Below are 21,859 nucleotides of genomic sequence, written 5' to 3' on the forward strand. Positions count from 1 at the left end.
AAAAATATGCTCATTTTCTGGTTTTCCCCTCTCTTTTGTATATCCAAGTCTCTAAACATGTACTTTTAATTTGAGGAGGGGGAAAAGGAAAGTCTTAAGAGTAATTAAGTTTTTGGAAGAAGAAAAAGTTCAGAAGTTCAGGAGATTAATTAAAATATTAAATGTATAGGCATACAATGAAAAAGGTACGTGTTCAGGTGTTTTTAAACCTCTTATTGGGTAAACAGCGCCCCTAAGCGGTCATTAAAGCTAATGTACATGTTGTCATGGTTACCTTCATAGCGTTTGAGCGCAGGCGTCTCTTCCTTTGCGTGATGACGCATTCCACAACGTCTTAGACGGGGCGAAAATGGCGGAGTATCTGGCGTCCATCTTCGGCACAGAGAAAGACAAGTAAGTTTTATTCAGTGTTGGTTAGGATTGACGCATTAACTGCGACTTTTATGCAAAGTCTTTTTGCTGCAGATTTATTGTTCATTACTAGCAGGTTATTTAGGTTGTTCAGCTTCCCTGGAAGTCCCGCTGAAGCTATAGTTAGCGAGGGGAAGCTAACATAGAGCTACCGCATTGAATGAAACTCATGTAGTCAGAACGTAAATCTTCTGTTTCCTGTTGGTTTATGAAAAAATATTAAGGAACTAATACATTTATATAATTTTCGCTGCTTTTATTGTTTATTTACCTACACTTAAAGCCTGCAGCACAGTTAACCAAAACCCAGTAACCCTTAGCCTGCTAGTTAGCCGGTCAGAGCTTGGTTGTATTGATTTTTAGAGTACTGGGGTACAAATATAAGCTGCTTTTTTATTTTTTTAAATTAAAATCAAATTATTTAAAGTGATCAAGAACTACATACATATAGAGATTCTTTTTAGTCACTAGAAGGTAAGGTGTAAGGCTAAGGAAGCTGCATTTGTGTAATTATATTAAACACTGTGGAGAAGAAGCAGCATTTTGTCTCCCATAACGTAAATATATAGTCTTCTTTTTAGATGTTCATTATTATTACTCTCCTGATAACAATACATTTCAACATGTAACACTCACTGTGTCAGTTAGATGTGATGGTATCTTCTGTCACCCAGCACAACTTGTTGCTGCAGTTACTGTATGTATGCTTATTATTCCAGTTGGACGCTGAGTAGAGAAAGGAGACAGCACTAGAGTCACACATGGCTCTGCAAAGCCAAATGTTGTAGCAAAACCTTTACATAGATGAGTCTGTGCATGTGATAACCTTAAGACATGAGATTTTAATTAGTCATTATGTTACTTTTGTTTAACAAATTAGCAGCGGTTCCCGAGTCGGTAATAAACAAATAATGTCAACTTCGCTTCCAGGGTAAATTGTTCCTTCTATTTCAAAATTGGAGCCTGCAGACATGGAGACCGATGCTCAAGATTGCACAATAAACCAACCTTCAGCCAGGTAAGTTTCTGCCTTACAAATGATTTTATATTTCTAAAATTACCAATCGGTCAACAGCTTCCTGAACTACACCTGTCTAGCTATCATTTCCCGTTTGCCTCATCCAAACCAGAAGTTTATATACATATAAAAAGACACAAACTCTTTTTTTCTCTCTTTCTGATATTAAATCAGACCAAACTTCTTGTTTTCAGTCAGTTAAATGTCACAAGAATCAGATAATATGTCTGAGACTTATTCACAAATGTCTTTAAAATCAGAGATTTACGTACAGAATTTTATTATTATATTTGTCAAATACAAATAATTTTGGTAATTCTAACAGACCTAAAATAAAATAGAAATCAGTTCTGATTTAACTTCAGTCAGTGACAAAATAAGCATAGGTACACTTCTGTTTTGGACTGCTCTGTCTTTGAATCTCAATAAAGTGCAATACTCGAAAGTTATTAGTCCAGTTTCACCGGATTTATTGTCGTTTGTCTGCTGTGTAGACCATCTTGATCCAGAACATCTACCGTAACCCTCAGAACAGCGCTCAGACTGCCGACGCCTCTCGCTGTAAGTCAGACACGTTTTTCTTAAAACTGAGGTTCTTCTCTTGTCCTGTTAGCTAGCTAACCCCTAAGCCATTCAGTGGCTTAAAGTAGACAAGTATGTATCTGTAAGACTTTCGTGTGACTCAATGATATGAACAAATGCCACCTAGGATATGAAAGCAAACAGAACTTCCAGGTAGAGATGATTAGCTTGGAATACGTAGAAACATGAGGTGGGGCTGTGTGCCGTAAACAGAAACAGACCGCCTCATACAGGTAGGTGTGTTAAATATTAATATGAAAATAAATCGGCCCTAAAATACATATTTAAATAATCAATCTTGAGGTGAGTGGAAATAGTAAATGTTCTGATTAATACCAAAGTACTGTCTGCACCAATTAGAGTGGCAAATACATTGTTTTTTGTGTTTTAAAGGGTAAAACATATAAAAAACCCTCTTGATTATTGAAGGTAGCCACCAACTAACTGAAAAATAAAGTTTTAAAAAATGTTGCCTCCCATATTAGTTTAGCTAATATGTAAACTGAGCTTTTTTTAAACATACAGTAACTGAGGGAAACTGTTAAACAACCAATAAGAGTGACTTTACTGCAAGTCTTGGAGTTTGTTGTTGGATGCCGGTGTAGTCAGCAGGAGGAAATGTCTGTTTCCCCTCAGGCAGCAAAACATAAAGCTGCATTCATGTGAACAAGATAAGACACTTTATTGAATATCCAGTTGTTGATTAAGTTATATTTACATGCCAATGTCTAAATTATTGTTTTTATCTGTGGAAAATATTTCAAAGAATGAACCCTTTAATGTTATGTCCCACTGCATGTCAACATTTCCATAACTGTTGACAGTTATGATTATGATTTTAGTTATTCCACAACAAGTCTGCTGCTCAAAACCTTCAGTTTTCTTCAGATGCGTCTTTTTCACGTTTTCATTGTGATTTTTGTTAGCTTGCTTTTTTAAGCTCTGTTTGGAAATACCGCAAGAAATCTAGTAAATATTTTAATTTAACAGATATTTTTCTTGCTGAGAAAGGGGGAGTTCAGTAGTTGAACTTACTTCTGTTATCCGTCCACCGGTCTGTAGCATCGCTCTAAGGAAGATGGCTTCCTTCCTCACTTTAATGTTTGAGATGTTTCTTGCATCATCGTTTGTTATCTTAAAGCGTTTCGTATTAAATCTGGGCTTTGACTAGACCAATGCTTTTTATTTTGTAACGTCAGCCTGTCTTTAATGGAGCTCCTGGTATGTTCACTTTAATCTCTTATACTGCTAGTCTAATAATAATCTCCAACAAAAACCCTGCGATACATGATAGAATTCTTGATGGGTTCTATGATCTTTTCCCAAAGCATGACACTTCCACTTCCGTGCTTTATAGCTGCCGTGAGGTTCTTTTGGTTTGAGTCAAGCATGTCCTCTTTTCTTGCGTCCTAATAACTTTTATTTCCGAAGAACATCATTTCAGACGTTCTGGTCTTTCTCTGCTCTCTCAACACCAGTCACTGGTGTGACTTTTGTACCTGGTTCTGTCCCAGTCAGGCCAGTCATTCTGGTTGCTTAACTGGTTTTTCTCAGTGAGACAATCTGTATGTTTAAAATGTTGCTTCAAACATAAATGCTAAATATCAGGAAAGCAATTGCTAAAATACTCTTGTTAAATGCAGCTTCATCTCTCAACCAATCGCTCGAAGCCGTTTTAGCGAAACATATCTAATAACGTTCTTTTCCCTCCCCAGCTTCGTATTTGGTTGGATTTTTATCACAGAAGCTTATGTTTTGTATTTCAGACCATTTCCCTCTTGAACATTTACCTTCATAACCTTCAAAACTGCCCAGTCCGCTGATGGTTTCCACTGTAAGTTCTATCTTTATCCACAGGACCCTCCAGCACCGACTGCACTGAATTCATTTTATTACTCCTCCCCAAACCAAACTGGCACAGTGTAGTAGTGAGAGATGTGTCTTTAAGGCTAGATGCACGGGCCTCATGCTGTTTTGCATGGTTTCTCGGCCTGCTTGTCATGAAGAAAGTGTTATCAGTGTGTCTGTGTTATGACACAGTTATGCAAATAGTTCAGCAACAAGAAAAAAGGTCAGAGTTTGGCTGAAGTCAGTTTAAAGTTAAACACCAAACAAGCTGAAAAATGGGAGGGAGAAACTTTGTTTTGACTGCTTCTGTGACATTTAGCTTCAGATTTACATACCATCCCTACTTCCAAATGTTCCTACAGCGTTTTGAGAAAGTATTTACACCCCCAGTTTGCCACATTGCAACCAACCTTTAACATTTGGGATAGTTTTGTGTGGTTGTAACGTAAACCTAAAGGGTTCATCAGGTGTGAATGCTTCTTCAAAGCGCCGTGTGTTTACTTTTTTGAAGTCTCCTGACGCTTAACGTCTGTCCAGCTCGTCCTTCACCGTCTGTCGTTGCCGTTTCGCAGGTGCCGTGAGCGATGTGGAAATGCAGGAACATTACGACGAGTTCTTTGAGGTGAGTGACCTGCTGGCCCGGCAGCGGCCCATTATGCCTCCTTATCTGCCTCAGGAGAGCCAAAACAGCAGCCAAAATGGGGCCTCTGTGGGCGGATTTCGGAGTTTGTTCATAGGAATTGTGCAACACCTGAAACTTTGTTAATAGTGGAAAGTTTTGGTAACTACTTCCTGTTGAAAAAAAAACATCAAAATGAGAATTGTAATGTTGAAAAGTGGCAAAATTATGGATCAATTCATTAAATTTTTTCCCCTCATTTTTCAATTTAGGAGGTGTTCACAGAGATGGAGGAGAAGTATGGAGAGGTGGAGGAGATGAATGTGTGTGATAACCTCGGTGACCACCTTGTCGGCAATGTATATGTGAAGGTGAGTCATGTACACCTGAACATCTAATACTCCAGGTAGCCATCATGTTAGCCAGATTTAAATATAAAGTTTAGTTTGAATTGATCTCAGAATGTGAGGAATGCATTCAGTGTGTGTACATATCTGGTTTCTGCAAAAATGAATGTCTAACTCTGTGTGTAGTTTCGTCGTGAGGAGGACGCAGAGAAAGCAGTCATGGACCTGAACAACCGCTGGTTCAACGCCCAGCCCATCCACGCAGAGCTGTCCCCGGTCACTGACTTCAGAGAAGCCTGCTGCCGCCAGTATGAAATGGGGTGAGTCTCAAATGAGTTGAAGTTTGTCCATGTCTGCTGTTGGTCACACACCTGTTGAAGACCAACTAAGCAGCTTTATGCATCCAGAAACATTTTTGCTTATGAGAAGAATGAAATGCTTCTTGCTAAATGTCTGTTAGCTTGTTGGTCAGTGCTGAGTTGTTTTCCTTCTTCTGCTCAATCAAATCTGGGTTTACAGTGTCCTCCAGCTTTGATTTGATGTGATTAAGTCACATCAAAAATGTTGTTTTTGTTTAAGCCTGGTGTTTGGAAGTGGAGAAACGATCATCATAAACACACCATGGCAACTTTTTCTACAAATATTAGAGCAATCAACTTTCAGCAAATAAAATTTTCTGGTTTCCAGAGTTGCTGTTGTAATCATTATAAAAAAGCTTTGAGGTCTAAGATTAAACTTCTCTTCCAGCTGTTTTCTCTCACTCTCACACCACAGTCCTTTATGCAAAGGCACGAAGCAGTAGTATAGTATTTGTAACTGACTGCAATGTATAGCTGCTACCACAAGGTGGCAGAAGATCAGGTGAAAGTTTTTCATCAGCTCTTGCAGGTGTTGTTGTTGGATGACAATTAGTTTTTCTTAAACTATTTTTGTCTTTTGATAAATTTTAGTTTTTTATGATTCTTAACCATACAATTTGAAATGTTGTCTTTTAATCACATGCACTAATATTTGCACACAGGTTTGTCCTGAACATGACCCAAACCATACATCAGTGTCGAAAACAGATTTATTTGAACTATTTTATTCAGGTTGCTGAATCAAGCCTGCAACTCGCCTCTTTATGGCTGATTTAGGAGACATTTATTTACCTTTGCTGTCACTCGTTTTACCGATACTAAGACTGAAACGATTAATATCGGATTAATTGATTTTAATCCGACCTCTTTGCTGTAGCAGTGAAGCAGGTTATTGTTGTGTGTGGTGTGCTGCGTGAAGAGAGAAGGTTCTGTCTTTGTTCAGACCATGACAGAGCTTCACTGTTCTCTCCTCATCTGAGGTTGGATTACTGCTGGCCAGAGTCTCCTGCCTTTAAATCCGAGAGGCCTTTAAAGGTTGCTTCTGACAGAACCAGAGCAGAGTCACAAGGTTTTCCTTTTGAAAGTCTGAAGTCGTCTCAGCTGCATTTGCTTTGTGTAAGCTAACATTTTATTCAGAACCAAGATAAGCTACGTGCCCTTCAGGGTTTTTCCATTTGATTCTGGTTTGTTCCCCATGCAGCAGATAAAAGTTTCAACTTTTTCTGCTGCCGTGCTCCTTGGCATGTGTAACGTAGAGCCAGCTTTTTATGGCAGGGCTCCATCTGCAGCAAGGCCAGAGATTTTAACCCCTCATGTCCCGTTTTCCTACAGGGAATGCACCCGAGGAGGATTCTGCAACTTCATGCATCTGAAGCCCATATCACGGGAACTCCGTAGGGAGCTCTACGGCCGCCGCAGGAAAAAGTAATTACTCCTCAGTGGAAACAAATGTTCTCTCTCTCCAGTCACTGTTGGTCTGTAAATGAGGTGTTTGTTGTCCACCAGGCACCGCTCTCGTTCCCGTTCCCGAGAACGGCGCTCCCGCTCCAAGGATCGACGGCGGGGCGATCGCGAGAGGCGGAAGTCCAGGGACCGGGAGCGGTCCGGGAGGTTCTGAAAGAGGCTGAGACTGATGCATTGAATCCCCTACTTCCTAACCCAGCAATGTTTTTGTGTTTTTTTTCTTCTTTTTTTCTGTTTTTGTTTCGATGACTTGTTGAAACTGTTATTTTCTTTTATTCAATTTTTTTAAAAGACAAGCTCGTGTCGCTTTCTCAATAAAACAGATTTGTAACTGCACCGCCAGAATATCCGTCTGTGAATTCTCTCCACAAGAATCAATGCTTTGCCATTCCTTCCTCTCTACCTCAAGTTTTTCCTTTCTATTTTTTATTCCTCGTGTCATTTCTTCCTTGTGATCATCTCACCTGTGTATCGATTTTTTCTTTCTTTTTACCTTATTTTTTTCTTCCATCCTTTGTTCTTCATATGCTTCCTTGCTTGTTTCCTTCCTTTCTTTGTTTGCTTTTCATTGTTTCTTTTTGTTATTTGTATTTCCACCCGTATTACTAGTCTGTGTTTTGTTCCAATTTCAAAGTCTACCCAGAGTAGAAATGTCTGCAATATATTCATTAATTTTATATTTTAAAATAGGTGTGAAGAATGGATAATTTAGGAAATTTCTCTTTTTTTAAAAATGTTCCTCAGATAATGTATAGTAACCTTGATTTAAAGTCATTGATTTTGTTTTGTTGGTTCCGTTCATGTAAACAGTTATCAGTTAAGTCGCATGTAAACTACGTAAGCTTACTATTCAGAATGCTTTACCTGATGTTATTAATGGAAGGTTGAGTGGAAGGAAAACTTTTCAGGCATAAATTTGCACAAATAACTGTTTTAAACAGTAGCCAAGTGTGAAAATCTTCATGAAAGCTAATCTTGAACCAAAATTATCTTACATGGGTAACTGGAAAATTTCTTGCTAGAATTTCTTTGGTTGATTTTTCTGACTTGAATCTAAGTCAATGCTGTGAAGTAGCTCAGATAAGTTTATAAATCCAATATTTAAGAGAATTGAAATGAAGTACATGTGATACTTTTGCATGTATCATGTAAAAGTGATACATGGGAATTTTTACTGGCACTTTATTTTGTAGACTGAGTCATAATCATGTAGCAACATGTCTCAAATGTTCCCATATTTAAGCAATTGTATCCTTTTGTCTAGTTATTTTAATTTTCATCCTTGAGTTTTTGACAAGGATATCACTTGTACTCAAGCGCAGAAATTATTTTATAAGTAAAAATAATTGTAATTTTTTTGTCTACTCAACATTTTTGATATCTAAGCCAAAGCTCATGAGAAGCCGTCAAGATGACACATGGCACCAAAGTACGAGGCTTTGTGTTTGGTCAGCAAAAAGGTAAACAGGTGGTGCGGACAACTAGGCGACCCTGTTTATCCTGATCCTGTCTCGAGAGACCTCCTCTCTGATTGGGCGACGCAGTCCAAACAGACGCCCCCACCATAGCCAATCAAGTTATTCCTTTACTTGCTTCCTGTCTGTATGCTACACGTGCTCATTGTGCTCCAAAACCGCTGTACCTCCCGGAAGCGTCTCATTCCGCCTCTTGCGTCCTGAAGTCACCTCTCGTCTTGAAGCTCATTTTTTCCTCTCCATCGGTTTCTGGCTGCATTTGAACCTCTAGGTAAGAGAAGACGGGCGAGTAACGGTTTGAAAAGCGTTGAGGATGTAAGAGTGATGCTGGGAGATGTGGTTTTCAGATATTGGCTCGGTGGACGGCGAGCTGATGCAATATCTCCCCGATATTTGCTGTGGAATGAGGCCGAAAACGGGATGCTAACAGTTTATTTAACTCTTCCCGATTCATGTCTTCACTCTCACTGAGCTTTTATGTTCATATGTTATATTATTTCCCGTTTAAGTTCAGGAAGTGTTTTTAATTCAGAACGGAGGAAAATTTGGGAGAATTTAAGTCATCAATTGTATGTGATGGCATTAAATTGCTTTGACACTAGCTTGAAACGTCCAATAAAAACGTTTTATAATTAACTTTAAAAAAAAAATCTTATCTTCTTTTATTATTTGTGTCGCATCACAGATGTGACCTCACTTTTGTAATTTTCTCCCATTTCAGAACTACAAGCCTAACTTCTACAGCTTAAATCCATCCAATTCTAAAGCATTAACATTTTAAAAAGGTGAAAGTTTCTCTACAAACCCATTTTCTGGAAAATTCACTCGTATTTAAGCAACAATATAATTTCGATTTAGTTTTCGCGGAATGCAGATGTGTATGTTAAGGTGTATTTTTTTCCTGTGTTTCTAAAGTTGGCATTCCTGCTGTGCACATTAGTCATGGCTGAGGGATAAATGCAAACCTTTCTCCTTTATCTGTTGAGCAGCTGATGCTTTAGCTGCTGGCGGAGCTTTTACCTGATTCACACTTTAAAAGAAAAAACGCTGCAGCTGAATAAAAACCGTGGAGTTGAGCAGTGGACTCTATTCTCAGAAAAAGATGTTAAGAAATGAATGAAGACTGTTGAATCTCTTGTAAAGGTAAACCTCAAACTGCCACTTTATTTCTGCCTCTGAATTATTATCATTAATGCAGAAGAGGATTAAAGCTTCATGTTGGGGGGAAAATACCACTTTAAGCTCAATTTTGACTGATTTCTCTTTTCAATAAAATAAGGGGGTAATTCTTTTTTTAAAGAATTCTAATAAAGTGAAAAAATGGAAAAAGCCAGAATTATTTTACATTGATCCTAATTTTCTTTCGTACAATAATTTGATGTGCATTTATTAATAGAAATCGCCTTATTTATGTAACAGGTTGCTTCCATTTTTGGACTTTAACTAGGCCGTATGCATCTGCCTTGTATGTTACGAGGCATTGGTTGCGTAATAACTGTAGTTTTAAAAATCTACAATTTCAAATCTGCTAGAAAGAAAAAGAAAATCCCTTCCTGTGTTTTATAGCCCTTTCAACAAGATGCTGTTGAAAATGTCCAAGTGACCTCAGTTGGTTCTAGCTGAATGAAGCACACCCTCTAACAATTTGTTGCTTCAAGCTTCGGGTTGGTTGGCTGATGAAATAGTAATGTGATTTTTCTCCTCACCTACAAAAAAAAAAAGAAAAGAAAACAAATACAGGGCTTTGGAAAATATTTCACATCATGAAAAATGTGCAAAGTCATGATGGGGAAGCTAAAATGTCACCATTCATCACCCTAACTAATACTGTTTGGAAACTAAAACTAGATAAGAGCGTTAGTTATCCAACAAAAACAGAATAATAAAAGTGTTCCTCAATAAAGATAAGCTCCATCGTTTTGCACAGTAAGCACCTCAATAAATGTGAAACTCTTAGCTGTAATAATTAGCAACAATAACAGGAATAATTGTTTCCCATTTCTAAGCAAGGTTGTTTTTTTTTAATTGGAAAAATCATGCTATGATAAAATCTTTTATTAATAAAATTATTTCATACAAGTTTTTTTTCCCTTCTTTAAACTGCTGTGTAAATATACATAAAATATTTTTTGAAAACATATTTGTTTTAGAGTAAATCTTGTAAAATGGCACCGTTTTTGTTCCTTTTAACGCTTTCACTAGACTCAGGAGGAGAACATACCGAAGGTGATTAGATATTAATCTGATTAAAAGGGTCTGGCGAAGGATTTCTCACAGGATTGGGTTTAATGATGGCCGGACGGAGCAGGTGATCTCTGGGTTTGTCGGGTGAACGGGTTTCTCTGGTTAGTCCTCGCTGCTGGTCGCAGGGGGATCGGGTTGCCTTGTTGAACCCTGTGAAGGCCGCCGCATACCACAAGCTGTTTGACACATTTACCACAGCGGTTGTGGCGGTCGTCACTTTAATTAGCCGCAGTGGAGTTGAAAGAGGAGCCAGCATGAGTATAATTATCTGTCATTTTGACATCCGGACAAATTGGTCAGAATAACCCAAATGCAGCACATTTTTATTCATGAGCTACTGAGTTTTTGTCTCCTTGTTTGCTTTAGAAGATGGAGCCATTTAGGTGTGTGAACATCATTTGAACCCATGTTGGAGTCAAAGAGGGGCCTCGGCCTTGACCTCTGACCTCTGATGTGCATGCTATGAGTTGGTGACGGCTCATCTAATGCTGTTTTAGCTCAGATCCCATTCAGACGTAATAAGCTCAATACTTTCCATTCTAATGATTCATATTTTTTGAATGGTAATTTTGTTTACACTGAGAACATAATCCGTTTTATTTATGGATTTGGCTGTGTGTGCTTTTTAATCTCCATTTTATTCATTGTATTTCGCTGTTGTTTCATTTTGGATATTTAAAATACCTTCCAGATTCAGTGTTAAGTGTTCTTTACAAAATTAAAAAGAAAGTTTATTGGTTTTTTAGAGAATGAACGTGCATTATGAGGCCATCATCATTATGTGACTTGAAAATGGCCTCAAAACGACAATATTATCGTTTATTACAACCGGGACAGTTTATCGTTCAGCAAACTTTATTGTTGGTTAAAATGAGCTAACCTGTTAAAGCCCTCTTTTTATGTAATTAACATGTGACCTACACACTCCAGATATCAGGATTAAGATAGTATTCAATAGTCAGTTATGTAACTCTGACATTTTACACTATTATTATCCAACATGAGTCACTTCCAGGTTCAGATTAAACAAACAAAGCTGGTGGATTGGAGGGAGGTCATAAACATTTCTGGAGGTATGTTCTGATAAATCTGGAATAATGTGGATTATGGTATTTTTTTCACTTTTTCCTTGGAAAGCATAAAGCTCATCAACAAGATTAGGAAACGTTCCCCGTTCCCGTTTCTTCTGTTTAATGTCTGACGCAACAGTAGCTGAAGCCAGATCAGCCAGCCTTTCCTCCAGTCTCACTTCTGTTTTCTCACCAGAAACCAGAAGTGTTTTCTGCCAAGTCAAACTAGAGCCACTGCTAATGTTGGTTGTGTTTGCTCTTAACAATGACAGGATGAATTTGTGAGAGGAGTGACTGGGGGTGGAGGAACGACACCTGTGCCAGAGCTACATTACATGACTCAGCGTTGTTTAGAGGAAGTTATGCTGTATTTTTCTGTGTAGGCTTGTGTGCATTTTTTAGTGAGCGTTTAGAGGCTCACAGGGGGAAAAAATGTTCTGTTTTCTTTCACATTTCATACTTTGATACTACATATTTCTAAGGTTTAGTCTTTGAGATTAGCATCTGAAAGTTCAAAGGTAATGTTTTTTTATTAAGTCTGAGCCACAGCTACGCTGATATTTGCATATCTGTGTTATGCATATGGATGCATGACACTATGGATTTATTTTCCTACCAAACATCGCGACCAACCAGTCCATGTTCGTGATGTTGCACAAACACTGGGATTGCTGAACTACTTCTGAAGCTTTCCTTTAACTGGAAGAAGAACGTCTAACTAGGGTTAAAAAAAGAGAATAATTTACCATTAACCATGATTCCATTAATGTTTTTTTATACCCATTTAGAAGTATCACATTAGGGACGGCGGAGTTCCTGATCGAAATTTCGTGAAAGAGGTTTACAGAGCCTTGTGCCAGAAACCCATTAAAATGCTGTTTACAGCATTTTAAACTGTGTGATTGTGAGTGGGAATAAAAACAGCAACAGGTATTTTGTTCCATATAACACAGTAGGAATAAAACAGGTAAACCTTTATGGATGCAAACTCGACTAAAAACCCACCTGTTTATTATTGTATTTGAAACGTAATCAATTACAAATTTATTGATGAACTTGACTTAATGTCGTGTTTTGATTGTTGATTCTATGTTGCTTTGTGTTTCTTTTTTCATTGTGTTTCTGTGTTTGATTTGATGTTCAGCACTTTGAAATGTTTTGCTGCTGAAATGTGCTATACAAATAAAACTTGATTGATTGACTAGAAACAGTTGATGGAAACTAGGACTGTCACTATTAGACAATCTTGCAGTGCCGATAATATTTCCAAATATTGCAGTGATGATATCATACGCCTGTTTTTTTTTTTCTTTCGTCTCTCTCTAATCTGCATAAATGCATCTAACTGCATACCTTCTGTATGCTCATACTGCAAGCTTCTTTCCAAGTTAGAAATGGAAATATTACTGTGAGCTACTGGTGTTGGTCTTTGCAATCCAATTAGTTCCTCAGAGATTTCAGAAGCTGTATATGTGAAAGCATTTGTGTGTTTTCTCTGAATTGTTCTTGTTGACATAAAGCACTTCTTATCAACTGGCATTTTTATCTGTAAGATAAACCATCTGACACTTGCGTAACCCCCGTTTCCTGTTTTCCTTTAGGTTGAGCAATGCCATCTGTTCCCTCATCCAAGGAGGCCGTCAAAGACTCCGTGTGCCCTCACTCTGCCAAGCTGCACGGCCAGGCCAACGGAGACGCCAAGCTCCAAGAGGGCTCGTTTCCCGTCTCCGCCAACGAAGACTCCGGCAAAACCATTCAGATCAACACAAAGAACCCCGCTGTAGACAGGAAGTGGATCCGGCCAGACCTCCCCAGCCGCTGCACGTGGAGCCTGGAGGCCTCCAAAGCAGACTCGCCCCACGGACATTTTTCAAAGTGAGAAGCACTCACAGTGGACCCAAGAAAAGTACATAAAGCAAGAGATTAGATCATCTAGGGGTGCATCACTCTAACTAGCACAAGCCAGACAAGTGGATACATGTGTTCTCTCATCTACAGAGGATCTAAATCATCTTCTTCATCCCTCTACCTTCTGCCTCCCCAGGTCTGCCTCCCCCACCATCCTTCCAGACATCCTGCATCGGATCGGCGACACTCCCATGGTACAGATCAACAAGATCCCCAAAGCGTTTGGAGTCAAATGTGAAATACGTGAGTCATCTGCCGCTCAAGCCGAAGCACATCCCCAAAACGAGTAAAACCTGTGGCAGCTCAGATCTGTAAACATGGGAGGATTAGTCAGTTTTATTACTGCTGTAGGACAAAAAAAGAAAGTTAAGGGTTGAGTTTTGTTGTTTTTTTTTAGTGGCCAAGTGTGAGTTCTTCAACGCTGGAGGCAGCGTGAAGGACAGGATCAGCCTGCGGATGGTTGAAGATGCAGAGAGAGCGGGCATCCTCAAGCCTGGAGATACCATCATAGAGCCCACCTCTGGAAACACAGGTACCCAACCAGAAAAGTCTTTCTATAGGCATGTGAAGTGGGTCAGAGCAGCTGGGTTGTTAATTCTCCTCCTGCATGTCTCCAGGTATCGGACTGGCCCTGGCTGCTGCTGTTAAAGGTTACCGCTGCATCATCGTCATGCCTGAGAAGATGAGCATGGAGAAGGTGAGTTCTCTCTGTTCTCTATACTTGTGAGGACCGGGTCAGGTGGTTTGTAGTTTAGATCTCTGTAAAGCAGTTATTATTAAAGTTATTATTAAAGTTACAGTCAGGCTCTAGCCTGGGTTCCTGCACAGTCAGGAAAAAAGGAATTTCAAGCATTCCTCCCTGATTTGTATCCTTACTTGTTAATGTATCCATCCTTCTTTTCTCCTCCTTTTTGTCTTTGTTCTACTTTCCAAACTTTGTTCTTCTCTTCAGTCCTTCCTACTTTGCCTCCTTCCATTTCAGTGTCGTTCATTCTCCAGTTTCTCACTCTTTCTTTATGTTCTTCCTCTTTTCCTTCCTTCTGTGCATACTTCCTCCTTTTATTTCTTGTCTTTCACTCTTTCTTTTTTTTTAATTTCCTTTCTAAGTTCCTTTATTTCCTTCTTCGGTGTGCTTTTTGTCATTTGTTTCTTCCCATCTAGTCTGTTTCCTATTTCTGAACCTAAAACTTTTTTTTAAATCTTAAAATGTGTGAAACTGACTGAGAACTCAGGTTATTTGAGTTTATTTAACCCAGTACACATTGTGTTCATGTTTAGCTCGTTTCAATATACTGGTCAGCCAGTAGATGGCAGACAAGTTCAGACATTTTCCACAGACATTTTAAATTCTGTTTCCCTCGTTCTCCAGCACTTTGTTCTAACCTCAACTCTTCAGATCCAGCAAACTAGAAGCAGAATCTGATTGTAACAAAGCTGATGGAGGTTCCCTCGTCTGTTCTTCACCTTTTTCTCCTCAGGTGGATGTGCTCAGAGCTCTCGGAGCCGAGATTGTCCGAACTCCCACCAGCGCTCGTTTCGATTCCCCCGAGTCTCACGTGGGCGTGGCTTGGCGCCTGAAGAACGAGATCCCAGACTCGCACATCCTGGACCAGTACCGTAACCCTAGCAACCCGCTGGCTCACTATGACACCACGGCCGAGGAGATCCTGAAGCAATGTGACGGTAGGCATCCGTCCAGGTGGTCCAGCTGGTTTCCTGGACCTCTGGGGTCTTTAACCCGCCTGGTGTCTGTTTGCTTGATGTTTGCAGGTAAATTGGACATGCTGGTGGCCGGAGCAGGAACAGGAGGAACCATCACAGGCATCGCCCGCAAACTGAAGGAGAAATGCCCCAACATCAGAGTGAGCTCAGTTCTAATGAAAAATGTCTGACGCACACTGTACTTGGTCTAAAGGTTGAGTCCTTGCATCCTTCCTTCTGCCTTCAAGTCTTTCCTTTCTACCCTTCTTTTTTATAACATTCCTTCTCTTCTTCTTTCCTAGTTCTTTATCTCCTTTGCTTCTTCTGTTTTCTTGCATTTGGAAAAAATGTTGTATCCTGAGGACTGATTGATTTTGTCCTTTTCCAGTTGGCCTTCACTGTCATTATTTCTTTCAAACTTCCTTTTTTCCACCTTTTTCTTAAACTATTTTTCTTCAAGCCTTCTTTCTCTTGTTCTTTCTTGCTTTCTTTCCTTCTTGCTTCACGCTTTCTTTCAAGACTTAAAAATGGGTAAAAAGAACTGATAACTTGAGATTTTCCAGGCTGGAAAAGTCTTTTTTTCCCTGTGATAAATGTGTAGGAATCCTGACTGTTTCTCATCTGTGATGACTGTGTGCAGATTATTGGTGTCGACCCAGAAGGTTCCATCCTGGCCGAGCCTGAGGAGATCAATAAGACCGATAAGACCCAGTACGAAGTGGAGGGAATCGGCTACGACTTCATCCCCACTGTCCTCGACAGATCAGTGAGTCCTGGATGCTCTCTTTATTTCCTCAAGTGTTTCTTCTGGACTGGCTTTTAATTCTGAGTTTGTTTTTTTGTCTCCAGGTTGTTGATACTTGGTACAAATCCAACGATGAAGAGTCCTTCAATATGGCCCGCCTGCTCATCAGGGATGAAGGACTCCTATGTGGTAAATATGCATCTGATTAGTTATATCAGATATAGTTATATCTTTACTTGAGTAAAATTTTAGAAAAAAAAGGAGCATTTTTATTATGCTGTACGCTTTATTCACCAATAAAAACTCAGATATTTTCTAGAAAAATATTTCTGATCTCTAAAAGTTGAAAACTTGCTTGAGAAAACAGGAATTTTGAGATTATTCTCAGAAATTCTTTAGAAAAAACGTTGAAATTTCTGCATTGAGTTTGTTCTAGAAAATTGTTGGGGAGCAAAGTTACTCCTCCCTTATTTATTTATGTTTCTATTTACAATGGCCCCAAAATGCCGTCATAGATTTAAGGTTTAATAAAAAAAAAAATCAATTTTTGCTCCAATCAACCTTGTTTTTCTTGTTTTGTCCAACAGGGGGCAGCTCTGGGACTGCCATGGCTGCAGCTGTGAAGTTCGCCAAAGAGCTGAAGGAGGGCCAGCGCTGCGTCGTCATCCTGCCGGACTCCATCCGCAACTACATGTGAGGATCATCTTTTATAAAACTTCCTCTGCTTGGTTTCACTAGTCAATGTTTGCTTCAACTTGTCATCTCCTTTCCTGCAGGTCAAAGTTCCTGAGTGATAAGTGGATGGTCCAGAAAGGCTTCCTGAGGGAGGAGGACATCATGGTGAAGAAGCCTTGGTATGTGCTTTAAAAACTTTTGTAACCTAAGCCGTTGCTTCCACATCTGGAGCTAAGCACCTGCTTTGCTAGGTGGTGGAACCTGAAGGTGCAGAGCCTGAACCTGTCGGCGCCGCTCACCGTCCTGCCGACCGTCAGCTGCCAGCAGACCATCAAGATCCTGAAGGAGAAGGGCTTCGACCAGGCGCCCGTGGTGGACAACGCTGGGTGAGTCGTCCTTCTTATGTTGCAAGAAATGAACATACCAACGAAGAAGAAGTGTTGATTTTCATCACCGCATCCGCTTCTGAAGGGTGATTCTGGGAATGGTGACGCTGGGAAACATGCTGTCATCGATTCTCGCCGGGAAGATCAAGCTGTCCGATCCTGTCAGCAAAGTTCTCTACAAGCAGTTCAAACAGGTCCGCCTCACAAGTCTCCTTTTGCTTCTGATTTTGTTGCTTCCCTCAGCAGGGTAGGATCAGAAAGTAAAACTGCTGAAAACTAGCTCAACTTTCCTCTAATGGCAGAATTTTAATCATTTGTATAAAATTTTGGCATCTTTCCGCAATGTCTTCTTGTTAAACCCTCAAAATTCAACATATTGTATTCACTCAGCATGATACTCCCACCACTGTGGATCTCCATGATGCTGTTTGTTTTCCAACTATCAAACCTCTGAGGTTCTTAACTGGGTTTAAATTTCACACAGCCAACACTAAAGGTTGCATGCAATTTAGATGCCTGGTCTCTGGCTCCACCTTGTGGCGAGGATAATGTGTGACCTGCTTTTTTTGTAACCCTTTAAGACCATGTATTGAATTTAACTTCTCTGTTTGCTACGTCCGAATAAATATAGAAAATAAAATTAATCTCTTCTCATTAAACATCTAAAATCTCCAAACTGATCTCTGAGAAGTTTACTTTCACCATTTATATGATTAGCATAATATCTTCTGTTTTATCTGCCTCATCTGCCACATGGACACAGTGTGAACATTGGGATTTTTAAACCATGACTCTGTTGGGGAAACAGAAAAACTAATTTATTTTTTATATATGTGTATACTTTGAAGTCTTTTTTTCCATTTTATTCTGTACCTTTACTTGACTGAAATAAAAATCAGAATTGATGTTTTGCTTCTATACTTAAAAAATCAGATAAAAACTGGTTAAAAAATCAGGAAATTCTCAGTAATTGTTTACGTTCATCCTTAAATAATCTCTTGTTTTTTTCCTGTTTCTCTCAACCATTTTCTTCACAGATACGCCTGAATGATAATTTGGGAAACTTGTCTCGCATTCTGGAAATCGACCACTTTGCCCTGGTGGTGCATGAACAGATCCAATGTAAGTTTGGAGAAGAAACATTGATAGATGGTGGCTGTTTTTGGGGCCTGCCATGCAAAGCAATGGCAGGAACCTATTACTATTGTCGGAGAGAAGCGTCTCTTTAATATTCTTTATTCTTCCGTAACCGTTAATGCGGCTCGTACCGCTGGGTGCACACCTACAAATGAGGTATCAAAACGTGCAGAAAATTCACGCCATTGGAGCTATTACTTCTGGTGGGATTTGGGCTTAACGTGGCGACATAATTCGCAAAAAACTACGAAAAAAACCCCATTATAACTCAATGGGAAAAATCCTAGAAATACCCTATTTTTGAGGATTTGCTGTGTCGTCACAAATTCACCTAGAAATGCCATTCAAATTTCATTTTGTAGATACGTCTGTGATCTCTTCGAAAGTGAAGACGGCTCGTCGATACCAGTTATGGTTTGTCCACAATTTGCCTCTAAGCGACCCAAAGTTTCTCATTTTTGCTCATATTAGAGTGACAGCCGACCTCGGTTCATATCTGGGCACAACATTTCTTTCTCTCATCGCTGTAAATGCTCTGAGTGAGGTACAGATATGAATCTCGGGACTATCGCAGAAGACACATTGAACTGTCATACGCTCGAAACGCTTTTCGAATATGTATTACGGTTCCCGAACAAGAAGGATTTGTTTCCAATGCTTTTTTTCAGTAAAGTGTGTTTGCTCAAACACACTTGTGTGTTTGAGAGCTCAGAGCTCACAGCTCACACCTGCTGAGACCATTATTTGCCATAGCAACGGAACTCAAGAGGCTATTGGCTGCTGATTTGGACTACGAATACGCATCGCTGTAGTTCTATCTATCCTCAGTTGAAACAGATCAGGACTGAGAACTGGCCTTTAGAACTACTGCTGCTATGGGCTGTATATAACTGATTTAACTCAGTAACTGTTACACATGGGATTAGTTTGGAACTTTAAAATGGAGCATAATAATAATTTCAAAATAAAAGCCTTGAATAGTTTTACATCAGGTAATTGCTGTTTTTGGCTTTATTTGACGTTTTCATCCAAAGCACTGTTACACATGGGATTACTTTGGAACTTTAAAATGGAGAATAATAATAATTTCAAAATAAAAGCCTTGAATATTTTTACATCAGGTAATTGCTTTTTTTGGCCGTATATGACTTTTTCATCCAAAGCAATGTTACACATGGGATTAGTTTGGAACTTTAAAATGGAGAATAATAATTTCAAAATAAAAGCCTTGAATATTTTTACATCAGGTAATTGCTGTTTTTGGCTTTATTTGACGTTTTCATCCAAAGCACTGTTACACATGGGATTACTTTGGAACTTTAAAATGGAGAATAATAATAATTTCAAAATAAAAGCCTTGAATATTTTTACATCAGGTAATTCCTGTTTTTGGCTTTATATGACTTTTTCATCCAAAGCACTGTTACACATGGGATTAGTTTGGAACTTTAAAATGGAGCATAATAATAATTTCAAAATAAAAGCCTTGAATATTTTTACATCAGGTAATTGCTCTTTTTGGCTTTATTTGACTTTTTCATCCAAAGCACTGTTACACGTGGTATTAGTTCAGAACTTTAAAATGAAGCATACTGAAAATTTCAAAATAAAAGCCTTGAATATTTTTACATCAGCTACTTGTGTTTTGAGCATTATATAACTATTTTAACCGAAGGACTATTACGCATGGGATTAGTTTGGCCCTTTGAAATGAAGCATCCTGCAAATTTCAAAATAAAAGCCTTGAATATTTTTACATGACGTAATTGCTCTTTTTGGCTTTATTTGACTTTTTCATCCAAAGCACTGTTACACATGGTATTAGTTTGGCCCTTTGAAATGAAGCTTAACAAAAGTCTCAAAATAAAAGCCTTGAATATTTTTACATGACGTAATTGCTCTTTTTGGCTTTATTTGACTTTTTCATCCAAAGCACTCTTACACGTGGTATTAGTTCAGAACTTTAAAATGAAGCATACTGAAAATTTCAAAATAAAAGCCTTGAATATTTTTACATCAGCTACTTGTGTTTTGAGCATTATATAACTATTTTAACCCAAGGACTATTACGCATGGGATTAGTTTGGCCCTTTGAAATGAAGTTTAACAAAACTTCCAAAATAAAAGCCTCGACAACATTTTAAATCGTACCGAACGGTGCACGTCCGCCTCGCTTAACGTTCTTGCGGTTCTCCGCGTGCCACTGATTACGTCGCGGCGTTCTTTAGCGTCGACGCCGATTTGTGGCGTGACGACGCCGGGCCCATGCCCGACGGGCGCGCCTTGGCAGGCCCCGGCTAAATTTCTTCCGAAATTTTCTAGTTTCTTCTTCTTCTTCAACTCTACATCATCAAAATTTGAGGCTGAAGCTGGAAAAAAGCTACATAATCAGTATTTATTGCATCATGGGTCAAACGCTATTGACCGTCGATCAAAGTTCCATCTCATTTCATTGGGAATGAAGTTCAGACAACCTTTACTTGACCTTTTCGAGTCGTCCAGAGATAACTTTCTGCGTCGCTCTAAATTAAACCTGGAGCTCCGTCTGTTCTGTGTCATGTCTGCTTGTAACTGACTTTCTCTCTCCTTCCTCCTGTTTCTTTACCAGATCTAACCAGTGGCTCGACCGCTCTGAAGCAGATGGTTTTCGGCGTGGTGACAGCCGTCGACCTGCTCAACTTTGTCACTGGCCGGGAACGAAGAGAGCGCTCCCTGTCGGAGTCCACCGATGAGCTGTGATTAGCTGACCGAAGCTTTCTCGCCCCGAAAAATAAAAAGATGACCATGGATGAGTTCAGGAGAGCTGGAAAAAGTGTTCTTGAAGTTTTTTAGGTTGTAGTTATCTCTTATTTTCAGCTAAAATGAATATTCTGTCTTTAGATCCTGATTTTATGTCCATTAATTCACCTTGGTCTGGAGTTTCAGATTTTTTTTTTTTTTTTGTTATTTTATGTCCTTACAGAGTAGAAAGCAAATCTTTTGTAAGTTTTTAATTCCTGATCAGCCTATTTCTCATCTGTAAAATGTCTTTGGGACCTTTTGAGTTATGCTTTAATCGTTTTGAAAGTGATTGTAAAGCTGGATTTCTGCATTGAAACAGAAAAAAGGGGCCGTATATGGTCTTGCTGTATATAGGCAAACATGATGAGCTTACTTTATTTTTTCCTACTTTTGTTTCAGCGCAAAGTCTGTCATGTAACTGTAAAGAAGTCTTGACTATTTAATCATAGATGTGTCTTGGAGGAAATATTTTGTATTGCATTGCTTTTATTCAATGAATGTGTCTGAATAAATAAAATTTAAGCAAAGTTGAACAGTTTTGTCAAAATTAAATTGGTACAGCAAGTGATAGTAAAAAAAAAATTCATGTAGCAGTCATTAAACTTGACAAGAGCTAAGCTAGCAATGCTAATCAATTCGCATGTTTTTAGATCTGAAGCTGTAATTACACATAGTAATTATACTTAGAATTACAATAATATAAGTATAATTATATACTTTTTTTTAAGTATATAATTGGTATAGTGGCCTCTACCATGTCCATTATAAATTTTTTTTTTTTTGGAATATTTATGACTCCTTAATTACAGCTGTAGTTACCCTCTATGTCCACCAGATGCCCTGCTCTGCCTTAAAAGTTGTTGGGGTTTTGTTTCGTTTTTGCCATAAACTCTCTGTCTCTCTATTGCCCTCCTATGGTCACAAGCTGGAATTACACACCACAATTCTTCAACTTAGTCTAATGCTGAATTAAATTAATAATAAAATCATGAGTAATTATTAGTGAACAGAAGGACTGACGCTCTGTGGAGCTTCTTTTAATTCACACTTATAAAGAAAAGCGGACACAAATAGGAACGGCAACTACAA

At 38.9% G+C, this 21,859-nt stretch overlaps 2 protein-coding genes across 3 annotated transcripts; both read left to right on the forward strand.

Moving 5' to 3' along the window:
- Positions 1 to 300: 300 nt before the first annotated feature.
- On the forward strand, positions 301 to 6,984 carry LOC102219527 (splicing factor U2AF 35 kDa subunit). Of its 2 annotated transcripts, none has more exons than XM_005812217.3 (8): positions 301 to 393; positions 1,342 to 1,429; positions 1,924 to 1,990; positions 4,432 to 4,481; positions 4,751 to 4,849; positions 5,012 to 5,145; positions 6,517 to 6,609; positions 6,691 to 6,984. In XM_005812217.3, exons 1-8 carry the CDS (start codon positions 350 to 352, stop codon positions 6,800 to 6,802), a joined length of 687 nt encoding a protein of 228 aa, XP_005812274.1. In that variant the 5' UTR covers positions 301 to 349; the 3' UTR covers positions 6,803 to 6,984. The 2 variants fall into 2 exon arrangements, with proteins under 2 accessions (XP_005812274.1, XP_005812276.1); XM_005812219.3 differs by lacking the exon at positions 301 to 393 and adding an exon at positions 3,778 to 3,845 and having other exon boundaries at positions 1,408 to 1,429.
- A 1,288-nt stretch (positions 6,985 to 8,272) lies between these two features.
- Positions 8,273 to 21,303, forward strand: LOC102221949 (cystathionine beta-synthase-like). The gene is made up of 15 exons (XM_023329583.1): positions 8,273 to 8,394; positions 13,039 to 13,312; positions 13,482 to 13,588; positions 13,743 to 13,877; positions 13,963 to 14,042; positions 14,824 to 15,028; positions 15,116 to 15,207; positions 15,687 to 15,812; positions 15,896 to 15,980; positions 16,379 to 16,484; positions 16,568 to 16,645; positions 16,718 to 16,852; positions 16,938 to 17,046; positions 17,890 to 17,974; positions 20,598 to 21,303. The coding sequence occupies exons 2-15, from the start codon at positions 13,047 to 13,049 to the stop codon at positions 20,726 to 20,728; spliced, it is 1,740 nt and encodes a 579-aa protein (XP_023185351.1). The 5' UTR covers positions 8,273 to 8,394; positions 13,039 to 13,046; the 3' UTR covers positions 20,729 to 21,303.
- Positions 21,304 to 21,859: the final 556 nt, after the last annotated feature.

The sequence above is a fragment of the Xiphophorus maculatus genome, chromosome 24 (assembly GCF_002775205.1).
Source record: "Xiphophorus maculatus strain JP 163 A chromosome 24, X_maculatus-5.0-male, whole genome shotgun sequence".
NCBI lineage: Eukaryota > Metazoa > Chordata > Actinopteri > Cyprinodontiformes > Poeciliidae > Xiphophorus > Xiphophorus maculatus.